Raw genomic sequence first — 14,732 nt, forward strand, 5'->3', positions numbered from 1 at the left:
CTCCCAGCATGCCCATACAGTGAGTGCATGCTGGGAGTTGTAGTATTGTAGTGGGCAGATAATGTGCGGCGCGGGCGGGTGTAAGACAAGGGGGGTGGGGGTTATGTAATGCAGTGTCCCCATCACCCTCATTATATTAGGGTAGCGGGGATAGAATCAGAGAAACCCGGGCGGCTGAAGACTGATGCCAGCTCGGGCTCCTTTTAACATTACTCGGCGCCGCGGAGTTTCTATTTCCCCTACTGTAATTTCATATTTCCCGCTGGGTCCCGTGATTGGCCAAGACCGAGCAGCCAATCACGGGAAATTTGATATTACATTAGGGACTAAAAGCTCCATGGCTCCGCTAGATGTTAAAAGGAGCCCGGGCTGGCATCAGTCTTCAGCCGCCCGGGATCCTCATATATCCTGCGGCGCCAATGTAAGGTGCCTCCAGCTGTTGCATAACTACAACCCCCAGCATGTAATAACTACCAAAGGGCATGCTGGGAGTTATAGTTGTGTCTTCTGCTGTTACATAACAATAACTCCCAGCATGTCCTTTTGCGCATGCTGGGAGTTGTTGCTAAGCAACAGCAGGAGGCCAGCCTTACCTCCTGCTGCGTGATCATCCTCCTGCCTGCCGCCGCTGTCTCCGCTCCTGGGGATCGGGGGCCCCCACTCAGGTACAGACTCCATGGCACCTGCTCTCGCCCTCCAGAACAGGGGCGAAGCGGATGCCGTTAGAGACACCCCCACAGCAGGAGTCCTGATTCGTCGTCCGGTAACGGCCAACAAATCAGGATGATCATGTGGTGGCACCATCGCAGCAAATCACCAATCTGAATTGATCGGCGATTTGCTATGATCACCGAAGTGGGGGGTCTCAGGACCTCCCCAGGTGTTTGCACGGGGTGCTTGCTGAATGAGTTCAGCAGGCATCCCAGTCTAGTCCCTGCCCGGCAAGCGGCGGGGACCAGAATACCCACGGGTGAACAGGTACGCCCTTGGTCTGTAAGTACCAGGATGTAAGGGCATACTTGTATGCCCTTGGTCCTTAAGTGTTTAATTTTGAAACATATTTTTACTGAATGGAATATGACAAAATGATATCCTCTTCTGGCCATCAAAAAAGTAACAGAAACTTATTGAAAAAAGTATAGAAAGAGACTTTTGGGTAGATCCAATTATCATGTGTTTAAAAATATATTTAGTATTTAGAAGGAGTTTTTTTTTTATTTTTTTTTATTGTGTTCTCCAAGATCAGCCTACTTCTAAACTAGGAAAATTCCATATCTCCCCATTGCTTAAGTACATTAAGTATATTATGTGCAATAGCATTTTTGACTATAAAACACTACTATTATTTCATTATAACACTATAATATAGGACACTATTATCTGTCTAACCAATTCCTAGATTTTCTAGATTTCATGACATTAAAAAAGTAAAAAGTAAATAACACAACAATGAATTGAATATTCCACACAGAGAGGCAATATGCAGTCCAGCAGTTTCATTAATGATGCACCACAGTAGTGCAGCTGTCTGCCTTGATCCATACAGCCAACCCTATGTATCCACATATGCTTCATCTATATAACTGCAGCCAATCCCATACACATACACAGTCCCAAACAAAAGTCGAAGCTAATCTCAAAACTGCAGTCTTTGTCTTCAGTTTTGTAAATGACGTAGTTGACTAGCTGGCTAACAGGATCTTAAAATATAATGTCCTGCAGAACTGGGGTAATCTTTTATAGCTCACTTAGCTAAAAGAGAGCAATTGGCAATGATAATTTATTTATTAGATGCAGTTAAGGTAGTTAAAAAAAAATCCTTAGTTTTGGCATGAAGCGATAATGTGTGCCGGAAGTCATGTTTGGGTTAGAACTTGATTCTAATGGAATAAAAGTAAATGGTCAACAGTTTGGAAATGTCTTTCAAACTGAGGAACCTGCTCGATCTAATATTTTTAATCTTCAAGAAGACCTTTTCTTTTACAGAGTCTTTAACTACAGATTAAGGAATGCCTAGAGACTTAAAGAAATGATTTAAAGAAATATGTTCTCTAATAATTGCACTTTCATAAGGAAGCCTTCTGTTCCACTTCAGACAGCATGACTAATAGGTGCTCCGCAGACTGTGAGACAGTTCCTTGAGATCAAATGTAACCACTAGGTGTCTGACCACAGATAGGAATTTGTGTTATCAGGCTTCGCTATTAGTTATCCTCACAATCATCTGCAGCAGACGTTATGTAGGGATCACCAAGGTGTTTCGGTTGTGGGTTTGTCAGTGCCTTTTATACAGGGTACCACGGAGTATGGGGACTGCAGACAGGTCTCCTTTAAGGGTTGGGCCTGTAGGTAATAAACAATAGGGCAGATTCATCAATGTCAGTAACAACAGTAATATTTAAAAGTATGCCTTTGTGAAATGCAATGCAGGTGAGAAATGTGGTGCATGCAGTGCAGGCAGAGAGATTGGCACGATGCCGATATGTTTTTCAGCATTATCACATGACCACCATGATTTTTACCACTACAGCTGTTTTTTTTTTCTTATTAATTTAATAATTCTGAACTACAAAACTTACAAGAGCTATGTAGAAATATTTATAAACTATCACGTCTCAATTCACCAAATTCTCTGAGTAGATCAAAGTGATTTTGACATAGTCCCAATTTTCCCAGAGCCTTCATTGCCTGTCGTCCCTTACTACTCTTATCACTCACGCCAGTCTACAATGACATTCTGTATACAAAGTAAGGGCCGTTGGCTTTGAAGTATGGGATTAGACCTTGCCAGATCCCAGCCACAGAATAACAAACAATACAGGTTCAACAGGAGTTCTCATCAGTGATTCATTTTTCAAGCCCAATTTCACTGCCACTTACACAAGAAACATTGAACTCATAGTCTTTGGATAGATAGGGGAGATTTATCTGGTGTCCTACTGACTGGAGGGTTAGACAGTTTGGAAAATTCCATTTTTAGGAGATTATATTTAAAATCTGCTGGCTTGCTTTTATCAGTCTTTTTTTAAGGCATTGTTTTGTTCAATGTTTAAGAACCTACTAACCATAAAGTTCTCATAAACCATTTGGCTTTTTTTGCCCTTTTATATTCCTATTCTCCATTATATTCAGTTACCAAAAATCTGAATAACATAAAATCTTTATGTCTAATGTAGATGGGAACATGGCTAAGAATTGCTCATTTCTATACATTTGACCTATACCGATAGCAGCATAAATAACTCTTTTTTGTGGGGGATGTTTCAAATTGCACCATTATGCATTTTCAAATGAACTGTATGAAGTTGAAAAACAGATACACAATTTTATAGCTGTTCTCTTTTTAGCCTTTAGCCAACAATGTCTGGTATTTTCTTCATTTTTTTATTTGTCTGGTTTTAATCAATATATTTTGGGCTTTGAAGGACTGATGCACATATATAACCAGGCATATGATACAATCTTTGAAGTAATTAGTATTCCTTCCTTCTTGTATTGGAACAGAGAAGTTCAAAATTATATACACATATGTGCTATGCTCGCACATCTTGCCACAGCGAATATGATCTTTATGAGATCTTTTATACATTCAAATATTAAAGGGGTATTCCAGTGTTCTTATATTCTGTCTAAGAACACTGTACAATAAATAAAAGATGTACTTATCTTCCCCTATCCTGTCTCTCTGCTGCTGTCATGGTGTTTGTCCCCACTGTTGGCACAAGGAACTACCCCAGCAGCCAATCAGTGGTAGCGGCAGAATGCTGCTGTAGCCATAGCCACTGATTGGCAGCACAGAACAACTTTATGACAGCAGAAGCAGCGCACCACCGTTGGGGGGGGGGGTTGTTTGTTTGTTTGTTTCTCTACAGGACCCTGTGCTGCAATCTTTACACAGATTTCACAATTAGTTACAAATGCACATTTGGAAAGTGTTGAAAAGTGTTGAGTACCTATCTATTTACCACCTTTACTGTAAAATCCCTAACAAAGATCCGGTGGGACCAATCGCATCGCCTTTACAATAAATAGCAAATAGGGTCCACTTGTACTGTACTGTGAAGACCCTAGGATTTGTTAGGGAGAATTACTGAACATACAGCAGCATATAGGCCAAGGAGCTAACCAAACAAGTCAAGGAAAATGTTGTGGACAAGTACAAGGCAGGGTCGGGTTATGTAAAAAATATCCCAATTTTTGAACATCTCACGGAGCACCATAAAATCCATCATCAGAAAATGGAAAGAATATGGCTGAGGCAAAGCCGTCTACCCAAACTGACAAGCCAGGCATAAAGAAAATTGATCAGAGAAGCAACCAAGAGGTCCATGGTAACTCTGGAGCAGCTGCAAGATTAACAGCTGAGGTGGTAGAATTTAAAAGTATTTAAATTCTAGTTTGTAAGGTTGGGTTTACATATGTCTAGCTTTTGGCAAGATATATGTGAACCCAGTCTAAAACTTGCCGCAACTGATACCACAACTGATGACGAAAGTGGTTGGCATCAGAAGTTTAGGATCTGGCATTTATTAATTGTGCATGCTAGACAGGGTAATGCAGGAAGGTGTTTGGACAATTCCTCACCACCATGCTTAATAACAATGCAGTTTCACTCGTGAGTATAATCCTGCATAGGTTCTTTTCACCCAGTAAAAAAACTGTAAAGGAGCAACCATGGTTAGTCCACCTCTCTTGCCTAGTCTCCCTTTATGGTACATACAACCTTGGTCCAGAAATATTGTATAGAATGCCAATAGGTATGTTAGGGCCCTATTACACTGGCCAAAGTGCTATGTAAACCAGCACCGATCATGTAGATTGGAAAAACAAATATATGTTGCTGGGGTTGCAGGAAACATAAAAAAAGTGATATACTAACCTAGCCTGGTGCTGCTGGATTCTCAAGCACCTGGTCTCCACTATGGTCCTTTTCTTTATTAGTGCCACTGATGTTCAGTGTGGACAGGAAAGGTAGCTAATGAGTATTTGTAGCATAGAGATCAACTGATCAAACAGTCATTCCATGTACACACTGAATGTCAGTGGAACTAGTGAAGAAGAGAACTACAGTGACAATCAAAAAAATCAGCAGCTGAGGGGGGGCAGACCGAGTAAGTATACTGATTTGTTATGTTTCCTGCAGCAGCAGCAAAGTATATAAAAAATTATCTCTGTCAAAACAACCCATTTAAACAACTTAATACAATATTACACAAATATAATTATATTATTAGTCATCTGTATCTTAAATAATCAAAATATAATTAACATAATTATTATCAGGGACGAGAGCTGTTAGAAACACAATAGTGATTAGTCAGATATGGGATCTATGGTTGTGCTTATATGTAACAACAGATACCCCAGTTATCATCCCTTCTCAAAGCGTTGTGAGCCAAGTTCAGTTCAATGAGACAAATTCAGTTCAGAGAGGAATGACAGTGAGGAGTGAAGAATCTCTTATCAATATCTCAATGGAGTTACAGACGCTTACTGGTTAAGTGCAAAACTAAATTGTCCAGGAGTATTTGGCCACTGCTCTGTAGGTTATTTTAGATTAGCTAAACCCAGTAGGTTCCTAACCAATATCTCTAACCTAGACTAAGGTAAATCATTGAAACTGCAGTGCTGGATCTGTACGTTTTCACTTCTGAGCTTCAATCAAGTACGACCAAACAGTTCTCAGGCTTTGGGTCCAAGGCAACACTTTAGCCATACCACTGTTTCTGTCTGGAGAAACAAGGTCATATCAATGGTGCAAAGTGTGTATAAGAATTGAGGCCCACTTTGTGTATAGTTAAGCCATTCTCTATAAATCGACAGAATGAACTAGTTACAGAAATAACACTGGCTACGACTGATCCACAATATTAAATCATAGCATGCCTCCTTTACAAAATTAAACAGCACAGATTCCAGAATAAGCTTTCTGGTTATTCGGCTGTTCGGCTACAGTGCTTGTGTGTTCTGGCAGATATTACCGTCCTGTTAATTATTTCAGAGGTGGTTAGCTGGTGGGTGTAATTCAGGACAAGCAAAGCTATGAATGGCAGCAATAGCATATGGATATCATATCCTCATGTTTTATGGTTATAAGGAACTTAAAGAAAATGTGGTCTATTTTATCTTAAACCCCTATAAAGTCATGGCACTGTGTTTCTGCTTCATATATTGAAGTAAGGTGCTGACATCTAAGGATATACAAAAGCAAATGATGAAAGTCAACTGTTGCCTTTTCTCCACCGGAGCACAGATGTAGCATAGGAGTGTCTACAACAACATTGTACTAAAGGGAGGTAGTCTGTTTCAGGCTGTCAAACCATTTTCATGCAAAAAAATAAAATAAACTCACCTCCCACTCAAAAAAACTCTCATGATTAGTTTACAGTAGAACTCTAGATACTCTCATGAAGTAAATGTATTGCCCAGTTTGATTTTTTTACTGATATGAAAGATATGCCACTGTTATTTTTTTTTCTGATCATATTTTATATAGTATTTTTGAACACCTCTATGGGGGTTCCCATCTTGTCTGAGCTGTTTCACAGTATTTAGAAATATGCTTTACAATAGGCCCCATGGTCATTAGACTAGAATTGTCCCATTGACATAAATGGGAAAGATTGCAGAGGTCATTCCACAGGGAGGGCGAGGCTGATCTGGCATCATCTATTGTCTTATTTATCTACTGGTGTCATCATTCACTGTAATCCTATATGTGATGTCAAGGATGAGACTGTGAGACTGCTGGGAAGTAGTCTCATTACATTACATTACAGGAAGTCTTAGCTTAGTTTAAGGCCAAGTGGACAGTATGAGAGTTGCAAGATGCCAGAATAGCTTTAAAATATAGATAGTAAAATGGAAAGTATTGAAAAAATTACCAAAAATTAATTCTTAAAAAAATATGTTTAACATGAAAATGTGGTTTAAACAACAGGTCATTCTCTGATACAACATTCCTTCTAAAGGCTTATCCATTGCACATATGAAAGAGTACCTGTCATCAAACCATATTTTCTAAACTAACTCAGATTATATTTCCTAACTACTCCTAATACCCATCTTGCCCTTAAAAAGATTTTCCAAGCTGAAAAAAGCTCTGTATCACACCTTTCCCCTTGCTCATATTGTGTGAGCGCCTAGCAGGCGCAACGCTTTTTTTCCCGTTTGCTGCTATTTTATTTTGCTGTATTGCATGCTTGCGGTTGTTATCTGCTTCAATAAAGACAGACATCATTTACCACTGGCTGACCGTTCTTGTTCTGTTGTTCATCTTGGAGTTTACAGCCGTGTTGGGGATCATGTGAGCGGACTTTACATTGCCTTGCAACATCACTGAAGTCTGCGAGAGCTGTGCCATGCCCCGCACACACTTCCTGAATTTGGTCTCCCGCCAGGCCGGGAGGAGACCAAACTAATTGTTTGACTTGCACAGAGAACAGATCAGAGCCACCTAGTGGCCATTTTTTCAATCACATTAAAAACATATAAAGTTTGATCATTTTAACAGCAATTAAATAGCATAATGTCTTATAATTACATAAGGAACAATATATTAAAAGTTTAGTTTGGTAACAGATACTCTTTAAATGCCTTTCCTAAGGATAGACCACCAATATCAGATCAGCAGGGTGCCAGCATATGGCACCACTGCTGTACAGAAGAAAGTCTCAGATCCATTTATTGTGCAGTAGTTGTGGGAGTGGAGATGCAATAACCATGCACAGCTACTACACAGGGAACAGAACCATCTGCTTCTGACTCCAATTACAGTGTACATCTGGCTACCATGGACCTGCTGAACAACTGATTGGAGGGGACATCAGATATCAGGATCCCACTGATCAGAAATTGTTTAGTTATCCTGTGACCAATCTAGTGTCAGTAAATACTTATTACCCTTGTGCACAGTACTCAAATGTTGATGTCATAATCGTAATTCTTCATCCCTTTCACTTCAAGTGCTCAACATTGTCATACAATGCATTTGGAAAGTCTTCAGATGTTTTTTTCTCACCTAAAAACAGCATGGGCATACGCTTTCTGCATTTACTTTTCTGCAGATCTTCTCATACTCTGTCAGGATAGATGTGGACCGTCTATGGACAGCCATTTTCAGGTCTCTGCAGAGATGTTTGATTGGGCTCAAGTCAGGGCTCGGGCTGGGCCATTCACAGTGTTAACCCAGAATCCCTCCTTTGTTGTCTTAGCTGCGTGCTTAGGGTCATTGCGCTGTTGAAAGGTGAACCTTTGGCCAAGTCTGAGGTCCAGTGCACTCTGGATCAGGTTCTCATTAAGAACGTCTCTGTAGCTCTATTCAGTTTAGGCTCACCCCTAACCAGTCTCCCTGTCCCATCTACTGACAAACAACCCCACAGGATGATCCTGCCACCAAGCTTCACTGTAGGGATGGTATTGGGCTGGTGTAAGCAGTGCCTGGTTTCCTCCAAATGTGACACTTGGAATTAAGGCCAGAAAGTTCAAACTTGGTGTCATCAGACAAGAGAATATTGTCTGAGAGTCTTTTAGGTGCTTATCTTGCAAACTCCAAGAAGGCTTTCACATGTCTTTCACAGGCAATGCATTTCTGGCCGCTCTGCTGTAAAGCCCAGATTGGTGAAGTGCTGCAGTAAAGGTCATTTCTCCCATCTGCACACAAGGGAGGAGATTTATCAAAACCTGTCCAGCGGAAAAGTTGCTTAGTTGCCCATAGGAACCAATCAGATTGCTTCTTTCATTTTTCAGAGGCCTTTTCAAAAATGAAAGAAGCGATCTGATTGGTTGCTATGGGCAAACTGAGCAACTTTTCCTCTGGACAGGTTTTGATAAATCTACCCCAAGATCTTTAAAGCTCTGCCAAAGTGACCATTGAATCTTTAGTTGCCTCCCTTACCAATGCCCTACTCCCCCAAAAACTTAGTTTGGTGAGGTGGCAAACTCTAGGAAAAGTGGTTGTTCCAAGCTTCTTCCATATAAGAATTATAGAGGATCACATTTTTTTGATCAACTCTCGAGATCTGCGCCTCCGCCATCCTGTCTCAGAGCTTTACATGAAGTTCTTTGCCCCCCTAATGGTTTGGGTTTTGCTCTGTTATGTATGGTTAGCTGTCCCACCACACCTTGAAAACATCTTATCCCCTATCCAAAGGAATTAAACCAAGAGCAAACACATTTGTTGCAAAGCATTGCAGTGCTAAATGTGCAATATGCAACTTGTATTCAAAGCCCTGTACAGCTTTATATAAAAGGGGGTTGTCCAAACAAGAGAATCCTTTTTAACAGTTTTATCAACCTATATTATTAATGATTGACTGTAGCTCTGAAATATTCCCAGAATGTAAAGTAGAAATTATTTTATGTTTTTTTACAATACAATCACAACTTCCATAGACATGTACAGAAAATGTCTCATTTTTTTTATCCACCTAGTGACATTAGCTTTAAAGCGTACCTTTAATGAAGTAAATAACTATTAAAAATAACATTGATTTTAAATTTGGCACCTAAATGCCTGAACAGGACACTGCTCTCTCTGTCGCATATCAATATGCAATAAGAGCATCCACAGCACCCATCCCCTGTGTGATGTCCAGTGCCATAGAATCATTGGGTCTTGCGATGGAGTTCTATCAGTCATGATTATTAATTTTTTTAATCTCAGATGTGGTTATATAAAACCTTGTATTTTTTAAGACAAGTGGTAGTTATTAGACAAACCATTTAATGTACAATCATTTTATTGCTTTTTTTTTTTTTTTTTTTTTTTGCCAAGCAGTAAAAATAACATGTTAACTTTAATCTGTCATTCTCTAAAGAGTGCAGTGTGCCGCCTGAATTTTTAGGCCAAGTAGCCATATTTCAGATGTCGAAGATATTAAAGGGGTTATCCAGGAATAAAAAAACAGAACTAACTTCTTTCAAAAAACACTTCCCGTCTGTCTCCAGGTTGGGTGTGGTTCTGCAGCTCAGTTCCATTGAAGTGAATGGAGGCAAGTTGTATTACCACACACAACCTGGGGACAGATGTGGAGCTGTTTATGAAATAATATAAATTAGCTCTGTTTTTATATTCCTGCATAACCCCTTTAAATATTCACACTTTTCGAATGGAATAAGGTTTTTGAAACAGGAATAGAAATATAGTCCCATATTTAAATGAATAATAGACACCTGTCCCTTGCATTAAAAAACAAAATCCATAATGCTGCGGTGACCAAATGAGTACAAAGTGGTAGAGAATTTTTGCCCCCCCAAAACATATTAAAAAATGTACTATTTTAGACAGTGTAACCATATTGTCCTTCATAGCTAGCAATGTCATTTTTATGATTTACAAAACATTCTTTTTACACAACATACACTTTATATCACCTTGTCCCCAATAATGATCTCTTTATCATCACTTAACTACAACCTTGGACATGAGTCATGTATTAACATGTACATTTCTATTACAGTACTGTATTTGCTTATACTGTAGTAATAGACTGTAATGGGAATCATCACCAATACCACCAATGCATATACTGTATCTATGACAACTGAGATACTGATATACAACTGACAACTGATAAAAAACAACTGATATACAGAATATTGCTGTCAAACCTGTCAAAAAGGTATGCCAACACATACCACGACTAGTATTGAGTGGCATAAGCCATATTCGAATTCACGATATTTCGTGAATATATGGACGAATATTTGTAATATTCGCTAAATTCGCATATTTGTAATATTCGCGTTTATTTTCGCATATATGAAAATTCGCAGATGCGAAAATTAGCATATGTGAAAATTAGCATATGCAAAAATTCGTACGCCAGTCTCACACAGTAGTATCAGAGCCTTCTTTACACCACACAAGCTGGAAGCAGAGAGGGAAGATCACTGTAATGTGTACTGTGGGAAAAAAAACGAATATTCGTAATTGCGAATATATAGTGCTATATTCGCGAATATTCGCTAATTCGCGAATATGCGATATTTGCAAATAAAATTCACATTGCGAATATTCGCGAGCAACACTGACCACGACTTACACCTGTCAAGCCCATGGCAGTTAGCTGGTGACTATGTTTAGTCCATTACCTGAGCATATACTGTAATTTGCAGAAGACCATGTACATGTTTGGTAAGTTGACCAAATAAAGTGACTAGCCACTATATTCAGTCCATTAAACTTAAAGGGGTACTCCAGTGGTCAATGTGTTTTTCCGTTTTTGACTTACCCTATTTGTTTAGTTTAATTTCTATTCTTGTTGTTTAAGCTACTCTATTTTCGTTTTGTTGTCTTTTTATCCCCCACTTTGTTTTCCTATGTTTGCTTCTATTTCCTGTTTTTTGCTGTGCTGAAAACTACAAATCCCAGCATGCCACATGCCTTGCTGGTTTGGGGCGGCTCCTTTTTTTTTCTTCTTTTTGTTCCGCCCTTTACCCATCCTACTATTTTCCCAGGTTGGCCCCCTTATACACAGCACACTAATATATATCAGCCCTGGTTGGGATACACTGTCATACATACACAAAAGGGACTACAACTCCCAGCATGTGTCATTCAGGAGTCCCCCCCCCCTCCACCTTCACATATAGAGATCATCCTCAGTATGAGATTTATTCCCCAGCCCCTGCAGTCCATACATCCCCAGCCTGTGCACCTTGTCATTCTCCCCTTCAGATAACACATTTATCTTCTTTGTTCCTTCTCCTGTGCAGACCTGCGTCCTCAGAAGCAGTGCAGGGGGAGGGGAGGAGCTGTGTACTATGGCTTCTCCTGTGCAGACCTGTGTCCTTAGAATACAGAGCAGGGGAGGGGAGGAGCTATGTACTATGGCTTCTCCTCTGCAGACCTGTGTCCTTGGAATACAGAGCAGGGGAGGGGAGGGGCAGAGCTGTGTACTATGGCTTCTCATGCAGACCTGTGTCCTTAGAATACAGAGCAGGGGAGGGGAGGTGAGGAGCTGTGTACTATGGCTTCTCCTGTGCAGACCTGTGTCCTTAGAATACAGAGCAGGGGAGGGGAGGTGAGGAGCTGTGTACTATGGCTTCTCATGCAGACCTGTGTCCTTAGAATACAGAGCAGGGGAGGGGAGGTGAGGAGCTGTGTACTGTGGCTTCTCATGCAGACCTTGGGAGGGGGGAGATGAGGGGGCGTGGCTTATTTCTCTCATGCAGACAGATAAAAAAAAAGCTATGACATCTGCTCCACAGCAGACTCAGAACATGGCCGCTGTGGACAACAGTAAAAGAAAACCCTCTGAACTACAGAACTTCCTGCACAACAAACAGGTAAGCAAAACACACACATGCTGCCAAAACATATAACACATGTATATTGCAAAAAAACTAAACTTACAAAGAAGATGCCATATAGGCAAAAAAAATTACCACCAGAGTATCCCTTTAATAGACTTGCTACACCGTTTTGACAGGTTGCCAATTTATACCTGAGAGGTGTGAATCCAGCCTTTCTAGGTATTTGTTATGCATCTTGCAAACTCAAATATTCTTACGCAAAATATTTAAATGAGACATACTCCATATACCCTGCATTTAACATAGAAACATAGTATGTGTTGGCAGGAACGAACCATTCAGCCTGTCTAGTCTGCACAATATTCTGTATGGTATCAATAGTTCCTGGGTCTATTATATATAAAGGATAGCCTTATGCTTATCCCATGCATGCTTAAACTCCTTCACTGTATTTGCAGCTACCACTTCTGCAGGAAGGCTATTCCATGCATCCACTACTCTCTCAGGAAAGGTTTACTAATTACTGAATATTACTGCATAAACCTTTGTCCCTCTAATTCAAAACTATGTGGTAGTTTTTCTTCCCAAGTCTCCATAGACTCTTAAAACCAGTTTTATTGACAAAAAAGGACACTAGTTCCACATGTGTCTAAGGTATGATGTGCGCAAAAGTATACACCTTCAACAAATGCTATACATATTGTTACAGCAATAAAAACAACAGCAATAAACATTTTATCAGTAAAAATGAGTGAGCTGAAATATTATATTGGAACAGACCTGCCAGCCTTGGTTATAATCATTTCAGTGCCTGCTTCGTGAAATTTCTTCCAGAGCTCCTTTTCGTGAAGATACACTTTGATATTTTCAATTGTCTAAAATTAAAAATGAATGAATGTTACACATTTTGTAAAAAGTTATTTAACGTTTAACAATTGCAATGTGATCACAAATAGATGATGATTACTTGACAAAACATAACATTCGTCATCTCACATAATAACAGTCAACAGTTACTACTTTTCCGTCTCTGCCAAGTTTGACACTTTCTTTTAGTTTGCATGAATGGAAATTGTTGTAACCTCTATGACACTGACAGGAATGTGTATTTAACCTAAGACTGTGTTTTAGACTCCAAGCATAGGCTGAACGGGTGATCACTCCTCCAGTGTCTCAATCATCAGGGGCTGAGGAGAGTCTGTGGGAATTAGCACGATGCATGAATTATAATATGATGTCTCGACCTTAGAAAGGAGGACAAAATAAATCTCAAAGTACAATAACCCAGATTTATTTATCTGCCTAAAACCAAAACTGTCTTGTTTTCCCATAACAACCAATCACAGCTCATGGCTCATATCTTAAAGGGGTACTCCGGTGGAAAACTTTTATTTTTTAAATCAACTGGTGCCAGAAAGTTAAACAGATTTGTAAATTACTTCTATTAAAAATCTTAATCCTTTTAGTACTTATTAGCTGCTGAATACTACAGAGGAAATTATTTTCTTTTTGGAACACAGAGCTCTCTGCTGATATCACGAGCACAGTGCTCTCTGCTGACATCTCTGTCCATTTTAAGAACTGGCCAGAGTAGAAGAAAATTCCCATAGCAAACATATACTGCTCCGGACAGTTCCTAAAATGGACAGAGATGTCAGCAGAGAGCACTGTGGTCATGATGTCAGCAGAGAGCTCTGTGTTCCAAAAAGAAAAGAATTTCCTCTGTAGTATTTAACAGCTAATAAGTACTGGAAGGATTAAGATTTTTGTATGGAAGTCATTTACAAATCTGTTTAACTTTTGGCACCAGTTGATTAAAAATGATTAAAAAAAAAAAAGTTTTCCACCTGAGTACCCCTTTAACCCCTTAAGGACCGGAGGTTTTTCCGTTTTTGCATTTTCGTTTTTTGCTCCTTGCCTTTAAAAAATCATAACTCTTTCAAATTTACACCTAAAAATCCATATGATGGCTTATTTTTTGCGCCACCAATTCTAATTTGTAATGACGTCAGTCATTTTGCCCAAAAATCTATGGTGAAGCGGGAAAAAAAATCATTGTGCGACAAAATTGAAAAAAAAACGCTGTTTTGTAACTTTTGGGGGCTTCCGTTTCTACGTAGTACATTTTTCGGTAAAAATGACACCTGATATGTATTCTGTAGGTCCATACGATTAAAATGATACCCTACTTATATAGGTTTGATTTTGTCGGACTTTTGGAAAAAATCATAACTACATGCAGGAAAATTAATACGTTTAAAATTGTCATCTTCTGACCCCTATAACTTTTTTATTTTTCCGTGTATGGGGCGGTATGAGGGCTCATTTTTTGCGCCGTGATCTGAAGTTTTTAACGGTACCATTTTTGCATTGATAGGACTTATTGATCACAAATGCACTATTTTGGACTTTGGAATTTTTTTGCGCGCACGCCATTGACCGAGCGGTTTAATTAATGATATATTTTTATAATT

General features: G+C 39.4%; 1 protein-coding gene and 1 long non-coding RNA gene across 2 annotated transcripts in view; one reads left to right on the forward strand and one right to left on the reverse strand.

The window, feature by feature from the left end:
* TBX4 (T-box transcription factor 4) overlaps window positions 1-14,732 on the reverse strand; it is a 161,879-nt gene that overhangs the window by 129,491 nt on the left and 17,656 nt on the right. The window contains exon 2 of the mRNA XM_056560544.1: window positions 13,039-13,133. Coding sequence (XP_056416519.1) covers window positions 13,039-13,133 — 95 coding nt within the window. The remainder of the gene's footprint in view (window positions 1-13,038; window positions 13,134-14,732) is intronic.
* LOC130355886 (uncharacterized) overlaps window positions 1-14,732 on the forward strand; it is a 111,622-nt gene that overhangs the window by 50,140 nt on the left and 46,750 nt on the right. The window lies entirely within an intron of this gene.

This window comes from Hyla sarda, chromosome 2, assembly GCF_029499605.1.
Source record: "Hyla sarda isolate aHylSar1 chromosome 2, aHylSar1.hap1, whole genome shotgun sequence".
Lineage (NCBI taxonomy): Eukaryota > Metazoa > Chordata > Amphibia > Anura > Hylidae > Hyla > Hyla sarda.